Genomic DNA, 18518 nt, shown 5'->3' on the forward strand with positions numbered 1-18518 from the left:
ATCTGTATCATGTGAACTTGATCATAGTGTCTGGGGGATTAAATATGTGTACACTAAGGGTGTTGTTTTTTTAATAACTTAAGGGTCGGTTTAAGCGATCATGGTTAGTGATGAAGACCAGAAACTAGGGATGTGCATAGTTGACAGAATAGGTCGGTTTTTTAAGTGATCATGGTTAGTGATGAAGACCAGAAACTAGGGATGTGCATAGTTGACAGTAGTTAATTGGCTTGAGAATATAATTGCTCTTCCAAGTTCCAAGAACTGGCATGGCATGCTTAGAATGAAGATAATCACTCTAGCTGGTCACATGCTTTTATTTGGAGGCTTCATCATCAGCAGTGTCCACAATTTTTTAAAAATCTTAATATAATTTTGAGATATTAGTTTGATGCTTTGTTAATGAGCATGAATTGAATTTGTTGCTTATCTTTGCAGTCGATTAAACGCAAGCTGTATTGCCTCAAAAAACATTAATACAATACTAGAGGCGCAGCTACGTACGGGCACAGTGGCCATGGCACCCCCAAACTTTCTAATTTCATATGTAGTTCATGTTTTTCAGTAAGTGAATCAAGTTTTATCATCATATACTATATATACTTGGCACCTCTAGTGTTTATCCTTCAAAAATTGGCACCCCTCTTATACAATATCTGGCTCCGCCATTGAAGAACACAATGACTTATATGATTTTATACAACTTCTTTAAGTTTGGAAATCAGTTAACATACTAACATGATCCAAATAAGTTGTGAATCGTTTTGTGTTCACTTTTTTCTCTTTAGATTTAGGGAGAGACAAATCAAATAAGAAAATAGGGACAAACAGCATATAACTGAAAATGCCTGCAATTACCGATCCCACCCATTCCAAAGAAGTGATTCCAGCCACATCCCAACCTCTTCAGAACTTAAGAGTTACAAGTCATGCTAAAAACTGTTGATCATTTGAATAAAATGCATGATCTGAAATTTTTTATGGTTGCACTGGTTAATCATGCGATTTTCTCGCGGTTAATCTTACATGCATCCATAAATAATTTAAACTTTTCTACAAAATGAAGTCTGTGACTCTGTCTCCGTGTGGTTTTCTCTTAGGTGAAAATTTCCTTATAAAGATTAAGGAGTCATGAAATATTTCATATTAGGGCAGTACTACAGGTTCAATCCTCCATATGTCTCTTGCATATTCATGAATTGTACGATCACTGCTGAACTTGTATGAACCAGCTGTGTTCAAAATCGACATCTTGGTCCATCTCTGCACCAGACCACAAATCATGAGAACTTCAGAAGTAAGCAAAAAATGAAGGTGATGAACATGCAGTACGTCGCTAGTCACGTACCTTTTGATCTCGATATGCTTCATCGACCTTGTCTTGGCATTCTATATAACTAGGGAAGTCGTATCCAACAAGAAAATAATCAGCACGGCCATAACCTTCATTTCCTTCCAGAGATCCCATCAGTTCATCGTAGTTGTAAGGACCAAAAACACCACTTCTCACATATGCCTTCACTTCTTCAAACCGTGGATCCGCCACAAACTGTGTGATTTTGTTAAGAAAACGAAATAAGAAACCAAGTTGAAGTTCATCTTACCTGCCTTTGATTAATGCAACCTTATCATAATGCGTATACCTTTCCTTCAGATCTTTGTTTCCTTAGTCTAGAGATTTCTTCTGCTCTGGCACCAAAGAGAAAAAAGTTATCCTCTCCAACCTCTTCCCTTATTTCGACATTAGCACCATCTAGAGTACCAATTTGTATGCATCCGTTCATCGCAAACTTCATGTTACTGGTTCCACTAGCTTCCATACCAGCAGTACTGAGGGAGATCATTATGAAAATATAGGCCAGAATTAGGTTCAATTAGCTATCGGTTACTGCTGAGTAATGAAGTCAATCTAACAAGTAACCTGATATGCTGGGACAGCTCACTACCAGGAATAAGCACTTCTGCAACACTCACATTGTAATCAGGAACAAACACAACCTTCAAAAGATCGCCTACCTCTTGATCACGGTTGACAATGGCTCCTACATCAGTGATAAATTTAACAATTCTTTTGGCTTGGACATATGTCGCAAAGGCCTTCCCTCCAAAAATACATACCCTTGGAACAAACTTTGTTTTTCTTTCCTCTGGACTCATTTCCTTCATTTTCTTGTAGCGATAAACAATTCCCAAGATGTTCATTAGCTGTCGTTTATATTCGTGAATGCGCTTCACCTGATATCAAAAGTTACACATACGAGTAATATGAAGTGTCAAGCTATTCAATTGCAAAGGAAGTACTTCATCTTTAACAATCAGTTAAATAACATTCTTTCACTCAAAACTCCATAGTATTTTCATGTAAAAATTAGTTCTTTTGTGTAAGGATCTCCTTTTCTTTCTACATGATTTGATAACTAAAACAGAGGACTAGGGAAACAGAACCAAGTATTTGATAAGAGGCAGAGGATAACCTGCACATCAAACATCGCATCAGGGTTTACTAGATAACCAGTTTTTTCCTTGAGGAATGATGCAACCTTAATCTTATTTCTCCTTTTTACTTCCCTCCATTCAGACTGGAAATCTTCATTCTCAGCAAACTGTGGACAAGTGATATTACTCCTGTTAATAGATGATATGAACAACAATACTCATAACATGGGTGAAAACTTGAGGTCAGTGCTCTACGCCTCTACATGACAGTATCGGGAGAGTTGTAAAGCAAGTGATCATATAGGACAAACATCATCAGATAGTTTGAAGCTATTACAAAGATCCAAGTATAAGTGTATAACGTATAGTATACCAAAAAATAATAACTAACTTGCAAGTTTAAGTGTGATTGTGTGACATTTACCTTTTGAAGGTTCACCAACATCTCAGTATTTTTTACCCACTCTTCTGTGCCAATACACTTGGTTATAAGTCTACTAAGATCTGGATTGCAGAAATGAATCCATCTTCGCGGTGTCACACCATTGGTCTTATTTTGAAATTTCGCAGGCCACAACTGCCAGAAGAACTGTTAAGTGAAAACAAGTGCTTGAAATAAAAGATTGGCATTAACGGCATTAACGTGCTTTCATACCTTGTAGAATTCGTTAAATACTTCGTTCTTCACTATTTCACTATGAATCTCAGCTACTCCATTTACTGCATGTCCACCGGCAACACATAGATTAGCCATGCGCACCATCTTTGGCAGCTCAGGATCTGGTTCATATGCAACCTCTTTTTTCTTCTCAGTGTTCAGTACTAAAGATTGGTCTCCCTCGTCAGTGGCTTTAGTTTCATTATTAGGAACAATCGGCTCAATGTGATCAACAGAGCTTTCTTCTGATTTTGGTAGGATTTCTAGGACAGAGTCAGGCAACTCAATGTTATCTAGAATTCTCATTTCTTTCACTTTTTGTAGCAACAAGTCCAGATCCTCAGTGCCATACTCGGCAACAATAGTATGAATTAGCTGGTCAATATTATTTTCCAAAGGACAAATATTGTAAGGTGATAAACTTGAAGGTGAATGTGCACATTTGCACCACTACAAATTATCCAGTATGATCTTGAATATTACCTCCTCATCAATCATTTTTATGATCTCAACATGCCTTGGCAACAACTGCTGTATAAGCTTTAAACTCCACTTCTCCAATGCCTCGGGTAGAACTGTATGGTTTGTGTATGCAACAGTTCTGGAAAAATAGTTTATGAGTGACAGACATAAGCTTATGCTTTTTGAAGCCAACAGTATACAATGCAATGAACTGAGTAAACAAAATTATGTAATGAAGTACCTTCGAGTAATACCCCAAACTTCGTTCCAGCTCAATCCCTTCACATCCACCAATATTCTTATCAATTCTGGGATGCAGAGAGTTGGATGAGTATCGTTCATCTGAACCGCAACTTTTTCAGGGAAGTTTTCCCAATTCACAGAGTCCCCTGATCTCCTTTCAAAACGCGCGATTATGTCTTGGAGAGAAGCAGAACACAGTGTATATTGTTGCTTCAATCTAAGTGATTTTCCCTCCACAGTTTCATCCCCGGGGTACAATATGTAACAGATCTAATCATGTAGCACAGAACATTAAGGATAACCAGTTTTAACTAGTTGGTCATAATAGTTACAGCTACATAGTATATATTGTAATAACACAGTGCATGCAAACATATTTAGGAAGAAAAACCTTAATAATTATGGATTCATCCACACCTTTTCGGCATTCTTCATGGCTGCATATGCCTTGGCATGATCGCCAGTGTTGAAAGCATGCAAATCAAATTCTGCTGGTGTAACTTTTGTGGACCACAGTCGAAGATTTATGGTGGTTTTAGTTTTATATCCTGGTATGGGAACATCATATGCAACAGCAGTGACATTTTCGCCTCCAACCCATTGTTTTTTTCCATTAGGGCCTGAAATTACTTCACCGTAGAATTTTACAGGATAGGTCACATCATTCTTTGGAATTTCCCAAGGATTGCCCATCTGATAAGAGTTTAAATCAGTCAACAGATGACATATAAAGATAATGGTGACCTATATGAAACTACTCAAATGCTGGTCACCCCTAAAACAGTAGGGTTTAGTAAATCTCTTGCATAAAATGTAAAAAATGTAAATGAACCGTGATGACAACCTCAAGCCAATTTTCAGCAACTTCCTCCTGGCCATCTTTTGTAATAAGCTGCTTGAACAATCCATACTTGTATCTGAGTCCATACCCCCATGCCGAATAATTTTGGGTCGCCAGGGAATCCAAAAAGCATGAAGCAAGCCTCCCTAGTCCCCCATTTCCGAGAGCAGCATCTGGTTCCTATCAATTAACAACAAAAAGTTTGGACTTCCATAGTTAAAAGAATGTTGGATCACTCTATTCAATGGGTTAATTTAAAACTATAGGTTAAAATCATTATTTGATCAAATAATAATGGTCAGTGAAGACTCACCTGCCTAGCCACATCTTCTAGATTGTGCCCAAGCTTTTCCAAAGCCTCTGCATAAGGTCCTGAAAGCTCCAAATTGCCTATTGCATTTAACAATGCCCTACCCTGCAAGAATTTAAGGGCATAACATGTAAATTTGGATAACATATTACCATTATCAAGTAATGTATACAAAACAAAGTAGTTCTCAGAAGCAGGACAGATAGAGACCCAAGTCAAACCTGTAGAAACTCCATTGAGAGATAATATGCCTGCTTTACATTCAACTTCTCATGGTACTCATATGTAGCATTCCAGTTAGTGATAAGCATATCGCGAACACTCTTTGCGGTGGCATAGAATGCCTTAGGAAGTCCAAACAATTCCATTGAGAAGCAAGGTGTGAATTCCGCGTGATATTTGATAATCGATGCAATGGATGCAGCATCTGGAGGACATGCACCCCCCAAAGTACCTGAACCACTTGAATCAGTGTCATGTATCACATACAATGTCTCCCAATTTCACTAAATATAAACCCAGACAATTAACTTGGGTTTCATAACAATGTGAAGTCCAAGACTTGAGTGAAAAAGATAACACTTTGCACTGCAAATTAGTACAAACTGCAACTTAGAAAATGAACAAAAAGGAATCGAGAAAAATGAAGTAAGGAAGAAACCAACCTTCTCGGGTAGCAACGTCATTAGGTTCTTGCTTCTGATCAGTAGCAGCCACATTCTTCACACACAGCCTTCTCCTACCTCGGCCAGAAACAGAGCCAGAGGTTGAGATCAAGAACAACCTCGAGTGTCTTCCTATATGATTGGAGCCTGCTATGAAGCTTGAGATGAACGTGGAAGGAGTAGCTGACTTCGATGGTTTGGATGTAGCTGAGAATGGGATAGCCGCCATTGCTCTCCTCAACTCTCTAACACAGAGAGAGAGAGAGAGAGAGAGAGAGAGAGAGAGAGAGAGTCTGGAGCAGATTAATGGGAAAATGAGTGAAAGAGAGAGTGAGTGGGTCGTGCTCTTTTGTCTGCTTATCTTCTTCTGCGGGACATGGGACGCATTGCTTAATTTGCAACGTTTTACCTTTTTCCTCCTCATGTTAAAAAAGAGCGAACCAAATATGGAAACTTTTACCGTAGATTATGTTATACGTTTCATCGGTGGATATTGTTTTGTGACTTGAGATCATAAAAATAATATCCGTTGTGTTGAATGTAGGATGTATAACATATATTGATGTATAGTAAATTAACCCATTAAATATGGACTGAAACTAACAATGTGGTAATTGCGGGACCAATTTTCCACGTATGGGAAATTTGTCAATATCAAATGACAAAGGAGTTGGGATTTTGCCATAGGCGCTCCTTTGCCATAATGAACAATTCAACAATATATGATGGTGAAATTGGTATGGGCAGATAGGCTAAAATAGCGTAGCTTATATACATATGGCATGGCCAGCATGTATTCCTTAGGTTCCCCAGCCCCTGATGCTAGAATGAGAACGATACTTGGTTACTTGCAGAGAAAATTTGAGGATGATTTTGATTATTAAATTACACCGAAAGGAGAAACTATGGTTGGAAAACCCTCTGGTGACATATATATGAACAATTTTCTATATGTAGAGCTTGTTGACTAAAGATCCCAATATGCAATACTTACATGAGTTACATAAAAAAACTTGAGAAAGTTTGTCTCACACACAAAAGTGAAAGAACAGCAGAAGGAAGAGCAGCTAGCATTTCTCCCATAGATACGGCATGGAAATTGATAATCTAAGAATTTAGAAGATAGGAGAGTCGAACATTACACTGTGGGAAAAGGGTCGACTTCCCTTGATTTCTCAAACCCTAGAGCGCTGTCACCGGAATATATGCATTCGACCATTCGTATTATATGGAGAGACCTTTTATATTTTATTTTATAAGAGCAAGAAGGGATTTGATTGGGGACGCAGACCAACAAGAACATAATTGACTTCCTCATGCCCGCAGGTATCCTCCACCAAATTAGCATCTGACAATCACACCTTAATTATTTAGGTCTCTTCTAGGGAAACAATGAGTGATAAAAGAGGGCTTGCAAGGATCGTTAATGAGTAAGAACTGAATTGAGTGGATTTACCGCGGACATGGTTGATATAAAATGACTAAATAGAGTAAAATAAATACGAAATATTGATAGCCCCCTCCAATTCTGGGAAACAAGTCACTTTAAGACTTGGACTTAGAGCCGTACAGTTTCCCTCTGATTTTCCACGGCATATTTCTCCGATTTTTCTCGCAGCCACAGAGATGAAAGATAAATACTAGACTGCAGAATCGTAAACCCTTTGCTTATTTCCTTTTTTGTTGATAAATATTCAGTCTATTTTCTCTTCCCGTTTCAAGCACAAACCCAATCCAAAACCCAACTGTGGTGGTTTGTGCACGAAACCAGTTTTTCTTCCAAATTACTAGGTACATTTCCATCTTGATTGTATCCCCATATTAATGTCATTTCAATTCCGTTACTTCTTGCACAACTTTGTCATTCTTCATATGACATTTTTGATCTCTAGCCCTATATATGCTTCAATTCTTCAAGTCTATTGCATAAATGCAGTTTTTTTATTGATGATTCGCATAAAAGATTCGTACTTGGTTTAGTTATCCTTTGCATTTTGTTACGAAAAAATAGTTTAGTTAATTGGTAAAACAATCTGTGAATACCATTCTCATTGATTTTCCTTTCCTGTGCTGTCTAGGTAACAGTGGTGAATCTTTCAAGGGTTCCGTCATTTCCTTTGATCCAGTGACTTTTGCCTATAAAATATCTAGTAGAAATCAATTTTAAGCTCTGTTGGCGTTGTCATTGTTGTCAAAATGTTTGGGTTTATGAAATCCCCTGCTAAGATTGCTAAGCAAAGCTCTGTGGACCCAGGATCTCTTGATAAAGTTACTAAGTCTGATGGGGCTAAGATCACCCCGGCGAGACGAACTACTTCTGAGCCCGTGCTCATCACCCCGGACATGGGTAATGAGACACATGGTAAGCCTAGAACAAGAGGGGCTTCTCCTGCTTCATACGAGAACGATTTTCGCGACTCGGGAGGGCTAGAGAACCAGAGTGTGCAGGAGTTGGAGAACTATGCTGTGCACAAGTCTGAGGAGACAACAAAGAGTGTCAACAATTGCCTGAAGATTGCTGAGGACATCAGGGAGAGTGCTACAACCACACTTGACACATTGCACCAGCAGGGTGAACAGATTAATAGGACACACATGGCTGCTGTTGATATAGATAGGGATTTGAGCAAGGTATGAACATGGTTTTCTTGCATTCATGAACAGATTATGATCGAGGTTGTGGTATTGTATTGTTTAGGATTATGTTACCTAATTGTTCATGCATGTTTGGATCAGGGCGAGAAGCTTTTAAATGGACTTGGAGGCATTTTTTCTAAGCCTTGGAAGCCAAAGAAGACCAAGGAGATTAAAGGCCCTGATATGACATCAGGTTTGCTTCTGTTAGTAGTTTGCTTGCATCATATCCCCAAATTTGAAAGCTTCATTTTTTTTCGGGGATTGCATTCGATGTACTTGGATTTTGATGCGGTGTTGGTGTTCATCTTCAGCTGCAACCAATAAACATGCAAGTAAGGAGCAGAGGGAAAAGCTAGGTACATCTCCTGCACCCAAAGGAAGCCGGTCAGCTCCGAGAACACCCCCTCCTGAAGGAGCAAGTGCTATCCAGCAAGTCGAGGTATGTCTAAGGAGATGTGGTTATGAAGAATGTAGCTACATGTTCTCCGGAATTATTTATGTTTGCTTGATCACGAATACCAGGCTGAGAAGGCAAAGCAAGATGATGCTCTTTCAGATCTAAGTAATATTTTGGGCGATTTGAAGGGAATGGCTACGGAGATGGGGAGTGAACTCGAGAGGTCAGTACTACTTCTGTATCCCTGAATATTGTTCTTAACTTCATCTCTAGCTGTGCATTTGTGTTTTAAGTAATATGGAAAATGCAGACAAAACAAAGCTATGGATCATCTCTCTGATGATGTGGATGAGCTCAACTCTCGAATGAAAGGTGCCAATCAAAGAACTCGACGCCTGTTAGGATCGTGAAAATCAACAGAAGTGAAAAAATTGGAGGCTTATCATGAGACCAGCCTACAGAAAATCTGCACATAACTTTGGATGATGAATTTCTTTTTTCACTTTTGATTGTATATGATCATTGATTTCCCCTATCTGGGATATGCATGAAATAAAATTAGTCTTTTTGTTCATAATTTTCAGCATTGTACATGTATTTGGGGTTCAGGAGTAAGGATTAACAAAAATGACAAACATATCTAAAAGAAGAGATGATCTATGTTTTATTCTGAATAGGAATATGGTATCAAAAATTCAAAATTACAAGGTATACATGTTCTAAGGACATAAATCTGGCCATAGAGCTGATGCGTCAAGAAAGTTGTATATTTACAGAAGACTGCAGCTGTATCTCACGCATGTCGAAGCCTACCATTTTACCACAGATTCATAACTTGTGAAACAAGCAAGCAGGATGGCCCTGTGCCAATGACAATAAGCTCACGAATCGTCGTCCTCCCTCTTCACCGGAATCCAACTGTTTTGTGAGACGGCCTTTTTCCTGGCGTGCGAAACAAAACCAATAACATAGCCTATGAAAGCCCCAAGGACCAAAACACTTGCTCCCTTAACAAACATACTGAGCTTGGACTCCGATTTGCCACCAAATCCAGCAACACCATTACCATTACTTTCAAGCACAGCAGCTTTGTTCCCATTCCCAAGAGCCTCGACACCATCACCACCGGCTTCACCCCCCAGAACCTCTCCTGACGCCAGAATCTCCACCGAATCATGCACCTGTCCATCATGGTTTCCAACATAAGAAAGTTTAAGCTTCTCTTTCGAAGCAACCAATCTAGTATACCCGAATTCACCACCGCGATACATAGACCTCAGTGGCTGTGGGAATATAGGGTCAGTTGGATGATCCGCTCTAGGTTGCCATATCGGCTGCCAGTCCTGTCCTGCCATCCCAATCACAACATGAACAGGCCCTCTACTCACACAAGTAAAATTACTCAACGGACAAAACCTCTCATATCTATGAACATGTCCCCATAACGCAAGGGTCACATTGTTCTTCACAAACAAAGGCTCCAAATGCTCCATCATCTGCCTCCTCATTTCCGCATCCCTCCCCTCATTGCTCGTAGTATACATCGGCCTATGCCCACTAACCACCACGAAAGGAGTCTTCGTCCGATTCACACTCTCCAAATCCCTCTTTATAAACTCGTGCTGCTTGCTCCCCGTCACAAAATTAGTCTCCGTCGAAATGTACACAAAATGCACCGGCCCCATGTCAAACGAATAGTACAGGTTCCTAGTCGCCGGCGCACTAGTCCCTGTCACCTCAGTCGAGTTCCCCGGCATGTTGAACCTCACACTATACGGCACCCCACATTCTCCACCACCATCCTTCCCATATATCGTACTCGCCCACTCCGGCTTCCACGGCTGCCCCGGCCAGTCATACTCATGGTTCCCAATGCAGACATGATACGGCAGCTTCGTCGCAACCGGCTCAATCTGATTAAAGAAATGATCCCACAGCCACGAGTAGCCTCTAGCATAGCTAATGTCTCCGATATGCGACACGAAAGCCGGCTTGTCACCTAGGGCCTCAATGTCACGCAGAATCCACTTCACGGTGGCCACACTCTCGTCTTGCACACGAATAAACGTCGCGTACGGCGTCGTAGTGCCCATGTCGCCGAACATGAAAGCCACCGCCTCGTCGGAGTCTACATTTCTCGACACGAAGCTGTGCGTTTCACTCCAGCCTCCATCATCACTCCCAACCTGCGAATAATTAGCACAATGTAATTAACTACTACGCATGAGGATTACTGTTAATCTAATCAGCGGTTTAATTGCTGATTAACTAATTACCTTGTAGAAATATCTGACACCGCTTTTGAGATTGGTCATGACGCCATCGTGAACAAACCCGGGGTCTCTCCAGCCGACGCTGTGATTCGCCGGCCAGTCGCACATGTGCTGCAGCTCGTACCGGCTCACACGTGCGGCCGCCACGTCATCCATCTTCTCCTTGCTGAGGCCGTATTTCACGGCGCGTTCCGCGCGGTCAGCTGCGACGAACATGACGCGCATCTGGTCCGGGTGGTCCGTGTAGGACAAGTGGATCTGGTCGGGGACCCGACCCGATTCAAATTTGAGCTCCGGCGACGTGGCGAGGAGGTGTTTGACGCCGGGGAGGGGGTTGTGGTCGTGGTCGGTTTTGTTCGGGTTGACCTCGGAGTCGAACCAGCGGAAGATCCGGAAGGAGTAGTTGGATCGGAGGTTGATTAAGGGAAGCGAAATGGAGCCCGACCCGGATTGCCATGTGGGGCTGGAGGAGAGGAACTTGTACCCGAGGAAGTGGTGGTTGCGGGAGGACGGCGGCGAGTAGATACCGAGCCAGTCGAGCTTGGACGGCGAGTCAACCCCGGACCATTTGATCAGAACCGAGTCACCGGATTTGGAGAGCGTCGTCGTGTTTAGCGACACCGAAGGCTTCTGATGGGTCGGGTCGAATAATAAGCCCAGTAAAAGCAGAAAGAAGAAAACGAGACACGGCGGAGGAGCGGCCATTGTGGTGGTGGTGGCGGCGATGGATCAGCAATTATGAATTTGTATAATTTCTATATATATATATATGGGGTTGTTCCCGGTGAAAAGAAACAACCCGAGCAGTAAAATGTGAAAAAGTGAAAACAGTGGGAGGTTGATATAAGGACGAGAAATGGGCCGTCACGGAAATAGCCATAAAAGCCCAGGACCAGCCCAGTTTCCTTTTTGTTTTTTTAATTTTGTTTTCTGGTTCATCGTCTTAAATAGGAGGGTACAAATAGACGTGAGAGTCTTGTGACGAAGACTGTAGCTTACTTTGTTCTTGTTCTTCTTCTTGTTCTCTGCGGCTTTTAGCTCTCTCAGAAATTTATAGTCTTTCATGTGTCTCTTGCTTCCAAAGCATTTACTAACTCAAATACCAGCCTTTTCATCCATCACCATCACCCATCTCTCTGTTTCTCTCTGTCTTTGTTTTTATCTCAAACCTAAAACCAGAACCAGAACCAGAACCTTCCTCGCTCTCTGTTTTCCCAAAAATGAAGAGCGGTCTCTCTTCTTCATTTTCTTCAAGAAAGCTTCTGGTGGCGTTGGCGTTGGGGACTGTGGTTCTCCTACACCTCTTTCTGCCTGCATGTGCTACCGGAATTCCAACAACCACGGCGAAAGAGTCGACCCACCGGCGTCACAGTTGCGACGCGATTTCACGGTCCAGCAAGAAGCTACGTTCTATGTGCATGGAGCTGCAGAGTGTCCCGCACAGTCCGTCACCGCCGCCGTCGCCGGAGGATGATAAGATTGATCCAAGATTCGGCGTCGAGAAGAGACGGGTCCCTTCCGGGCCAAACCCTCTTCACAACTGACCATCCCTCTCTCGCATTTCAGTCCTTCCCCGCCGCCGGTATACCTCACCGTCGATCTCATCAGATTTTCAAGCCTAGCTATAGCTTTCTAATATATCTCCGTTAAATTTCTTGGGTATCTTTCATTTCTTGAACCTTCCATATATGGTGCCCAGTATTAGACTATGTTCTTGGTTAGTTGGTTAATTACTTAGTTTAGTTTATAGATTATGATTATACGCCATTATGGTTATACTTAGCTTCTTGTTGAATTACTAGTGAGGAAAGATGGGAGAGAGGGCATCATGAGAAACAAGCACGGAAATAATGGTGGGTGGTACGAGTCTCTGTTTGTGTCTGTTCTTCTTTGTTTTCAGGGGGTCAGGGAGGGAGGTCGGAATTCAAAAGAAGCCCATGAGCCTCATTAATGTGGGGGGTGAGGTCGTATGTAATGGTGTAACAGATCTTTTTTAGGGTTGAGATGAGTAGTAGAGGACCATGTGGGTCTCTGTAATTTTCATTAATATTTCCTCCTATAGTTCATGTTCAAATTGGAAGCCTAGCTACATTTTTAATGCAATTTTCCTTATTTAAGTTTCTTTCATTTCGTGAGAGCTTAATCTTGTGGCCATTAATTCTCTCATTCACATCATGAAATCATGAATCATCGCGCACTGTATCTAATGTAATCTAAATTTTTTAGATGCTAATTCGTTTCAAATGAATGAAATGTATAGAGTCTAGAATTTATATTTTAAGATCATACCAGGAGAAGTAAAACTACTTGTGTGAAAATTTTAAAAACAAAAACGCTCAACTATGATTTGTTTTTGTGTTGTTACTGAACAATGTGAACCGTGCAAATAACAACCCAATGTAAACTTGCTCATGACGTAGATTTGCTTCAAATGTGTTCTACAAGAGGAATAAACTTTAAAATTGGTCAATTAAATCATCAACACATAAACACGTTAGGTCAATTCAATCCAACCTACACTAGGAAATAGACCAGCTTTTGATACATAATACTGTATAAATTAGGCCGTACATAGTAGATTAATGTACGAAACTTATGTTTTTTGTAAAATCATCTGTGCATTAAGGTACAGTAAAACTTTAATGAAGAATGAACCGCGCGTAACTCCAAAGCCAATAAAAAAACAAGAAGCAATATGAAAATAATAAATGTAGAAATAACCAACTGTGACCGACGAACGTCACTTCCTCTCCGCGTTTAGGCCACTACCCAATAGCTCGAAGAAGAAGAAGAAGAAGAAGAAGCAGCAGCTCAGAGGGAAGCTCTATTCCCACATCAATGCCATTCACTTCACACCCCTAAATTCCCCAACTCCGAGATCCGATCAGATCTCTCCAATGGCGCTCCGTTTTCGCTTCGCCGCATTCTCTCTTATCCTTGTACTCTCTCCTCTTCTCCTCCACGCCAAGACCCTAAAGCGCGACAGTAAGTCCTCCCTCAGCTCCTCTCTCTCTCTCTCTCTCTCTCTCAGTTCAATTCAATCAGCATAAAATGACGTCGTTTTGGTGTTTGCCGCAGTGAAAGCACTGAACGAGATCAAGGCCTCTTTGGGCTGGAGAGTAGTCTACGCCTGGGTCGGAGACGATCCCTGCGGCGACGGCGACCTCCCGCCGTGGTCCGGCGTCACTTGCTCCACCCAAGGCGACTACCGAGTCGTCACTGAGCTGTAAGCAATCAATTACTCAATCAATTCAGATTTGATTTGATTAGTACTGGAGAGTGTTTTAGGGTTTGATTTAAGTTCAAATTATGCAGGGAGGTTTATGCAGTCTCGATTGTTGGGCCTTTTCCTACTGCTGTTACTAATCTCTTGGATCTCACTAGGCTGTAAGATCACTTCTTTGATCTGATCCTGTTTAATTTAATCTCATTTGTGTTACTGCCAGGTTAAATTTCCAAGTGAAAGATTGATGCCTTTATCTTTGTTATCGAGAATCTGGTGTATTTGTATGTAATTGTGTTCATTTTACAGGGATCTTCATAACAACAAGTTAACAGGGCCTATCCCTCCTCAGATTGGACGATTGAAGCGCCTAAGAATACTGTATTGTCCTTTCTTTTACTCTAATTTGTTTAGGATGTACTCAATGAACAAAATTGAGTTCCTTTAACAATGCACACATGGTTCTTGTCAAGTCCTGATGTGTTTATTGCTTTGGTCATTTACTGGTTGTTGTTACTTTCCAGTAACTTGAGATGGAATAAGCTGCAAGATGTCATTCCTCCTGAGATTGGTGAATTGAAGAGTTTAACCCATCTGTGAGTGGATTTAGATTTCCTTCCTGCCAATTTGATTTTGCTTCCTTTGGATGATTTTACTACGACTTGACTATATGCTGTTTAAAAACATCATGAATGTATACTTGTGCAGGTATCTAAGCTTCAACAGTTTCAAAGGGGAAATTCCTAGGGAGCTTGCTAATCTTCCAGCTCTTCGCTATCTCTATCTGCAAGAAAATCGTCTTATTGGGCGAATTCCAGCAGAACTAGGAACTCTGCAAAATCTTCGGCACTTGTAAGTTTCATACCTCTGCTCTTGGTGTTGCGAAAAGGATCTGTATCTGATTATTGATGCATCATTGGAATACTGTTTGTTGATAGGGATGTTGGCAACAATCATTTGGTGGGTACTATTCGAGAACTCATACGCATTGAGGGCTGCTTTCCGGCTTTGCGTAACCTGTAAGTTAATTCAAATTATGTACACTTCCATCTCCCATCTAACTGCAGTGAAAAATTATGCGGTTCTTTTTACAACTGTGATATGTAGTTACCTGAACAACAATTATCTTACTGGAGGAATTCCAGCTCAGCTTGCCAACTTGACCAACCTGGAAATCTTGTATGCATCCTTACCTATTCTCTCCTGTCTACATATTATTGCCTTTGAATTCATATGTTTAATTTACATGTAGAAACTAAATTTTCTTACGTCATGTTGGGTTGATTTTTGTTGGTTATAGGTACCTGTCTTACAACAAGATGTCTGGGATTGTACCATTAGCAATATCTCATATTCCTCGATTGACATACTTGTAAGTCTCCTGCTCTAGTCTGTTATTTATGTTTGTGCTACAGAAGTCGAGATGTTTATGGGATACTTCCATTGAGGGGTTGCCTTCACTTTTATTGCCAATGTTCAAATTGTAATCTAGGTTCTTCTAGCAATTTCAAGGAAAGAACTCATATATAAATATGCTGTTACATCCAATAACTATTGAACTGATGGAATCAACACCCTTATCAGTTGAAAGAACTGATTGCTCTATCTTTTCTTACAATATTTTGTTCATTGGTGTGTTTTAGGTACTTGGATCACAATCAGTTTTCAGGGAGAATTCCTGATGCCTTCTATAAACACCCATTCTTGAAAGACATGTGAGCTTCTTTGCCAGAACCTTTAGGAATTTGAGACTAAAGCATGTGCAATGTTTTAGTTCATGACATTATGAAGCTAATTGTGTGAAATTAATATCTGGTTTGGTTGTCTCCACAGGTATATTGAAGGTAATGCATTCAAGCCAGGTGTTAAACCAATAGGCATACACAAAGTTCTTGAGCTCACTGATACAGAATTCCTGGTCTAGTCAAGATATCAACATAGTTTTTATTTATTCATCAATTGTGTTAATGTACTTGCCCAAACAAGGGTCATATATTATCTGAGTGAAAAGGAAATGTGTCAGATGAATTTTTGCTACCACTGAAAGTATCCATGTCGTCAACTTTCCAAGGAGTTGAATCTGTGTAAATTGTAGCAGAGCTTCATATTAGTTGAAACATCCGGATTAACATAAATAACAATTTTCATTTGTTGTCACAGCAGCCAGTTTCCAATTTCTCAGTTTCCTTTTGATTCATTTTGTCAGAGGTATATTTTGGCTTCCATCAATCCTCTGTTTTCGATTGCTGGAATCAAATATGTTCAAGAAATTCAGAAGTCAACGCTTAGAGATCGATGGCTGACCGAAAGTTGAAAAGAGCTGGGATGATGGCTGACCGAAAGTTCCATTTGCTTGTTTATAGTCTGCAAAACTATCTGAATTTCTTCCATTTGAGGGTGAGTTTTCTCCCCTGCGATGAATTCATAAACTGCTCTATCAATCTCAACTGAACTGCAGCCCGGTGCCTTATCTACTCCTCTATTTCTCATCAAATTCCTAATTCTTCTGGCATCTCCATGCTTCCCAGCAGCTGCATATAAGTTTGAAAGTAAGACGTACACTCCACTATGATGCTCTAGCCGAAACAGTTTCTCAGCAGCAACCTCAGCTAGTTCAGCCTGTCCATGGTTGCAACAAGCGCTGAGAAAAGCTCTCCAAGCTACTGCTTCTTCAGATACATTACTTGAACTGGGCATTCTGTCTATTAGTTCCCTTGCTTCTTGAAAGAGACCAGCGCGACTTAGAAGGTCAACAATACATCCATAATGTTCACTTTTCGGCCTAATATTGTATACATTACACATTTTGTCCAACATCCTCAACCCTTCACACGCCATTCCTGCATAACTACAAGCAGTAAACACAGCAATGAAGGAGATATCATCTGGCCTGACGCTAGCCGCCTCCATCTCCCTGAACAGCTCCAGTGCACCTTTTCCATCCCCATGCAGTGCCAATCCTGATATCATAGCATTATAGCAAACCGTGTCCTTCTGCTGCATCTCATAAAATACTCCTCTAGCTAAACCCAACTTCCCACATTTGGCATGCATGTCAATAAGACCAGTACCGACTCTAACACTCAATGGCAGCCCAAGCCGATTCAGATACGAGTGAATCCAAATCCCAATATTTAAATCTCCCAAATGAGCACAAGCACATAGCACACTAACAAAAACAGCCTCGTCAGGCTCTAAATCACTGGCCTGCATTGACCGGAACAAGTACAAACATTCCTTGAAGCAATTGTTCTGCACATACCCAGAAAGCATGGCACCCCATATTCCTCTATCTCTCACAGGAGCCTCATCAAAGAACATTCTAGCCGTGTCCACATCACCCACTTTTGCATACCCAGAAATCATCACCGTCCACGACACAGCACTCAGGCTAGACATTTCGTCGAACACGTAACGCGCGCCTTTCACATTATCAAACGCACAGTACATAACCATCAGGGAGTTACCCACATAGATATCAGACTCAAAACCCAATTTGAAGCTGCACCCATGAAGCAGCTCCCCAAGAGAACAGCTTTGGAGTTTAACAGAGGCCTTTAGGACATAAGGGAGGGTATAGTTGTCAGGGTGAGTACCACTCTGCAACATGTGGGTGTAAACTTTTAGGGTGTGGGTGAGCTCATTTCTGAGCAAGAGGGATTTTAAGATGGTGTTGTAGATGCAAAGGGTGGGTTGGGGAATGTGGTGGAACAGTTTAAGGGCATAAGAGAGGCTGCCACTGCCATGATGTGGGTCTGAGCAGAAGGCTAGGAGTCTGCTTAAGGCAAAGGTGTTGTGGGCAAGGCCACAAGTGAAGACTTGGGCATGAGCTTGGTGGAGGTGCTTTAGGTTCTTGCACTTCTCTAACAGTTGGAGACATCTTGTACTGCTGCTAATGTATGACATGGTTGATTCACTTGATTGTGAAGGAAGGCTAGTTCAATCAAAAAAGCAAACTGGTTTGTTTCAAAAATGAGAGATAAAATTAGTAAGTGCCAAGTAATATATTAATAAAGCGCCTCTTAGCGAATAGCTCTCGTAGCTCAGTTGGTTAGAGCACCCGTTTAGTAAGCGGGAGGTCTTGAGTTCGACTCTCAACGAGAGCAATAATTTTGGACCTTTTTCATATTGTTCTATTTTTCATACTGGTCCTCGTATTAACTTCTCTCAGATTCTTTTTTTTTCTCAGGAAAAATAAGAGTTATAATTGTGGTTAGTTGGTAGATGTAGACATTCAACCATTGCCAACCAAAGAGTTGTTTTAGTGTTTAATCACCCAAAATGTATCCATTATATTTGATGCAGATGGCTGCATGTGTTCAATGGCCACGAGGATTGTCTACTCTTTGGTGAAGTCATCTAGAACTGGATAT

General features: G+C 41.0%; 6 protein-coding genes and 1 non-coding gene across 7 annotated transcripts; 4 read left to right on the forward strand and 3 right to left on the reverse strand.

The window, feature by feature from the left end:
- Positions 1 to 949: 949 nt before the first annotated feature.
- On the reverse strand, positions 950 to 5872 carry LOC126790227 (alpha-1,4 glucan phosphorylase L-2 isozyme, chloroplastic/amyloplastic-like). Its single transcript, XM_050516387.1, has 14 exons — positions 5616 to 5872; positions 5172 to 5404; positions 4954 to 5055; positions 4644 to 4820; positions 4217 to 4492; positions 3798 to 4069; positions 3578 to 3695; positions 3092 to 3469; positions 2861 to 3013; positions 2475 to 2603; positions 1922 to 2235; positions 1644 to 1830; positions 1349 to 1549; positions 950 to 1263 (listed from the first exon to the last, which is right to left on the reverse strand). The coding sequence occupies exons 1-14, from the start codon at positions 5842 to 5844 to the stop codon at positions 1147 to 1149; spliced, it is 2886 nt and encodes a 961-aa protein (XP_050372344.1). The 5' UTR covers positions 5845 to 5872; the 3' UTR covers positions 950 to 1146.
- A 1939-nt stretch (positions 5873 to 7811) lies between these two features.
- On the forward strand, positions 7812 to 9059 carry LOC126791609 (putative SNAP25 homologous protein SNAP30). Its single transcript, XM_050518086.1, has 6 exons — positions 7812 to 7977; positions 8041 to 8246; positions 8352 to 8445; positions 8564 to 8691; positions 8775 to 8872; positions 8960 to 9059. Exons 1-6 carry the CDS (start codon positions 7812 to 7814, stop codon positions 9057 to 9059), a joined length of 792 nt encoding a protein of 263 aa, XP_050374043.1.
- A 229-nt stretch (positions 9060 to 9288) lies between these two features.
- Positions 9289 to 11642, reverse strand: LOC126790306 (probable inactive purple acid phosphatase 2). Its single transcript, XM_050516497.1, has 2 exons — positions 10926 to 11642; positions 9289 to 10835 (listed from the first exon to the last, which is right to left on the reverse strand). Exons 1-2 carry the CDS (start codon positions 11625 to 11627, stop codon positions 9531 to 9533), a joined length of 2007 nt encoding a protein of 668 aa, XP_050372454.1. The 5' UTR covers positions 11628 to 11642; the 3' UTR covers positions 9289 to 9530.
- A 500-nt stretch (positions 11643 to 12142) lies between these two features.
- On the forward strand, positions 12143 to 12466 carry LOC126792446 (CLAVATA3/ESR (CLE)-related protein 9-like). The gene has a single exon (XM_050518860.1). The coding sequence runs from the start codon at positions 12143 to 12145 to the stop codon at positions 12464 to 12466; it is 324 nt and encodes a 107-aa protein (XP_050374817.1).
- A 1230-nt stretch (positions 12467 to 13696) lies between these two features.
- LOC126792023 (probable leucine-rich repeat receptor-like protein kinase At1g35710) lies at positions 13697 to 16304 on the forward strand. The gene is made up of 11 exons (XM_050518531.1): positions 13697 to 13907; positions 14001 to 14148; positions 14238 to 14309; positions 14455 to 14526; positions 14670 to 14741; positions 14854 to 14997; positions 15084 to 15164; positions 15253 to 15324; positions 15446 to 15517; positions 15789 to 15860; positions 15979 to 16304. Exons 1-11 carry the CDS (start codon positions 13820 to 13822, stop codon positions 16067 to 16069), a joined length of 984 nt encoding a protein of 327 aa, XP_050374488.1. The 5' UTR covers positions 13697 to 13819; the 3' UTR covers positions 16070 to 16304.
- A 112-nt stretch (positions 16305 to 16416) lies between these two features.
- On the reverse strand, positions 16417 to 18051 carry LOC126792447 (pentatricopeptide repeat-containing protein At5g43790-like). Its single transcript, XM_050518861.1, has one exon. The coding sequence runs from the start codon at positions 18049 to 18051 to the stop codon at positions 16417 to 16419; it is 1635 nt and encodes a 544-aa protein (XP_050374818.1).
- Positions 18052 to 18177: 126 nt separating this feature from the next.
- On the forward strand, positions 18178 to 18251 carry TRNAT-AGU (transfer RNA threonine (anticodon AGU)). The gene has a single exon. It is a non-coding gene; the product is annotated as a tRNA-Thr (tRNA).
- The last annotated feature ends 267 nt before the right edge of the window (positions 18252 to 18518 follow it).

The sequence above is a fragment of the Argentina anserina genome, chromosome 4 (assembly GCF_933775445.1).
Source record: "Argentina anserina chromosome 4, drPotAnse1.1, whole genome shotgun sequence".
Taxonomy (NCBI): Eukaryota; Viridiplantae; Streptophyta; class Magnoliopsida; order Rosales; family Rosaceae; genus Argentina; species Argentina anserina.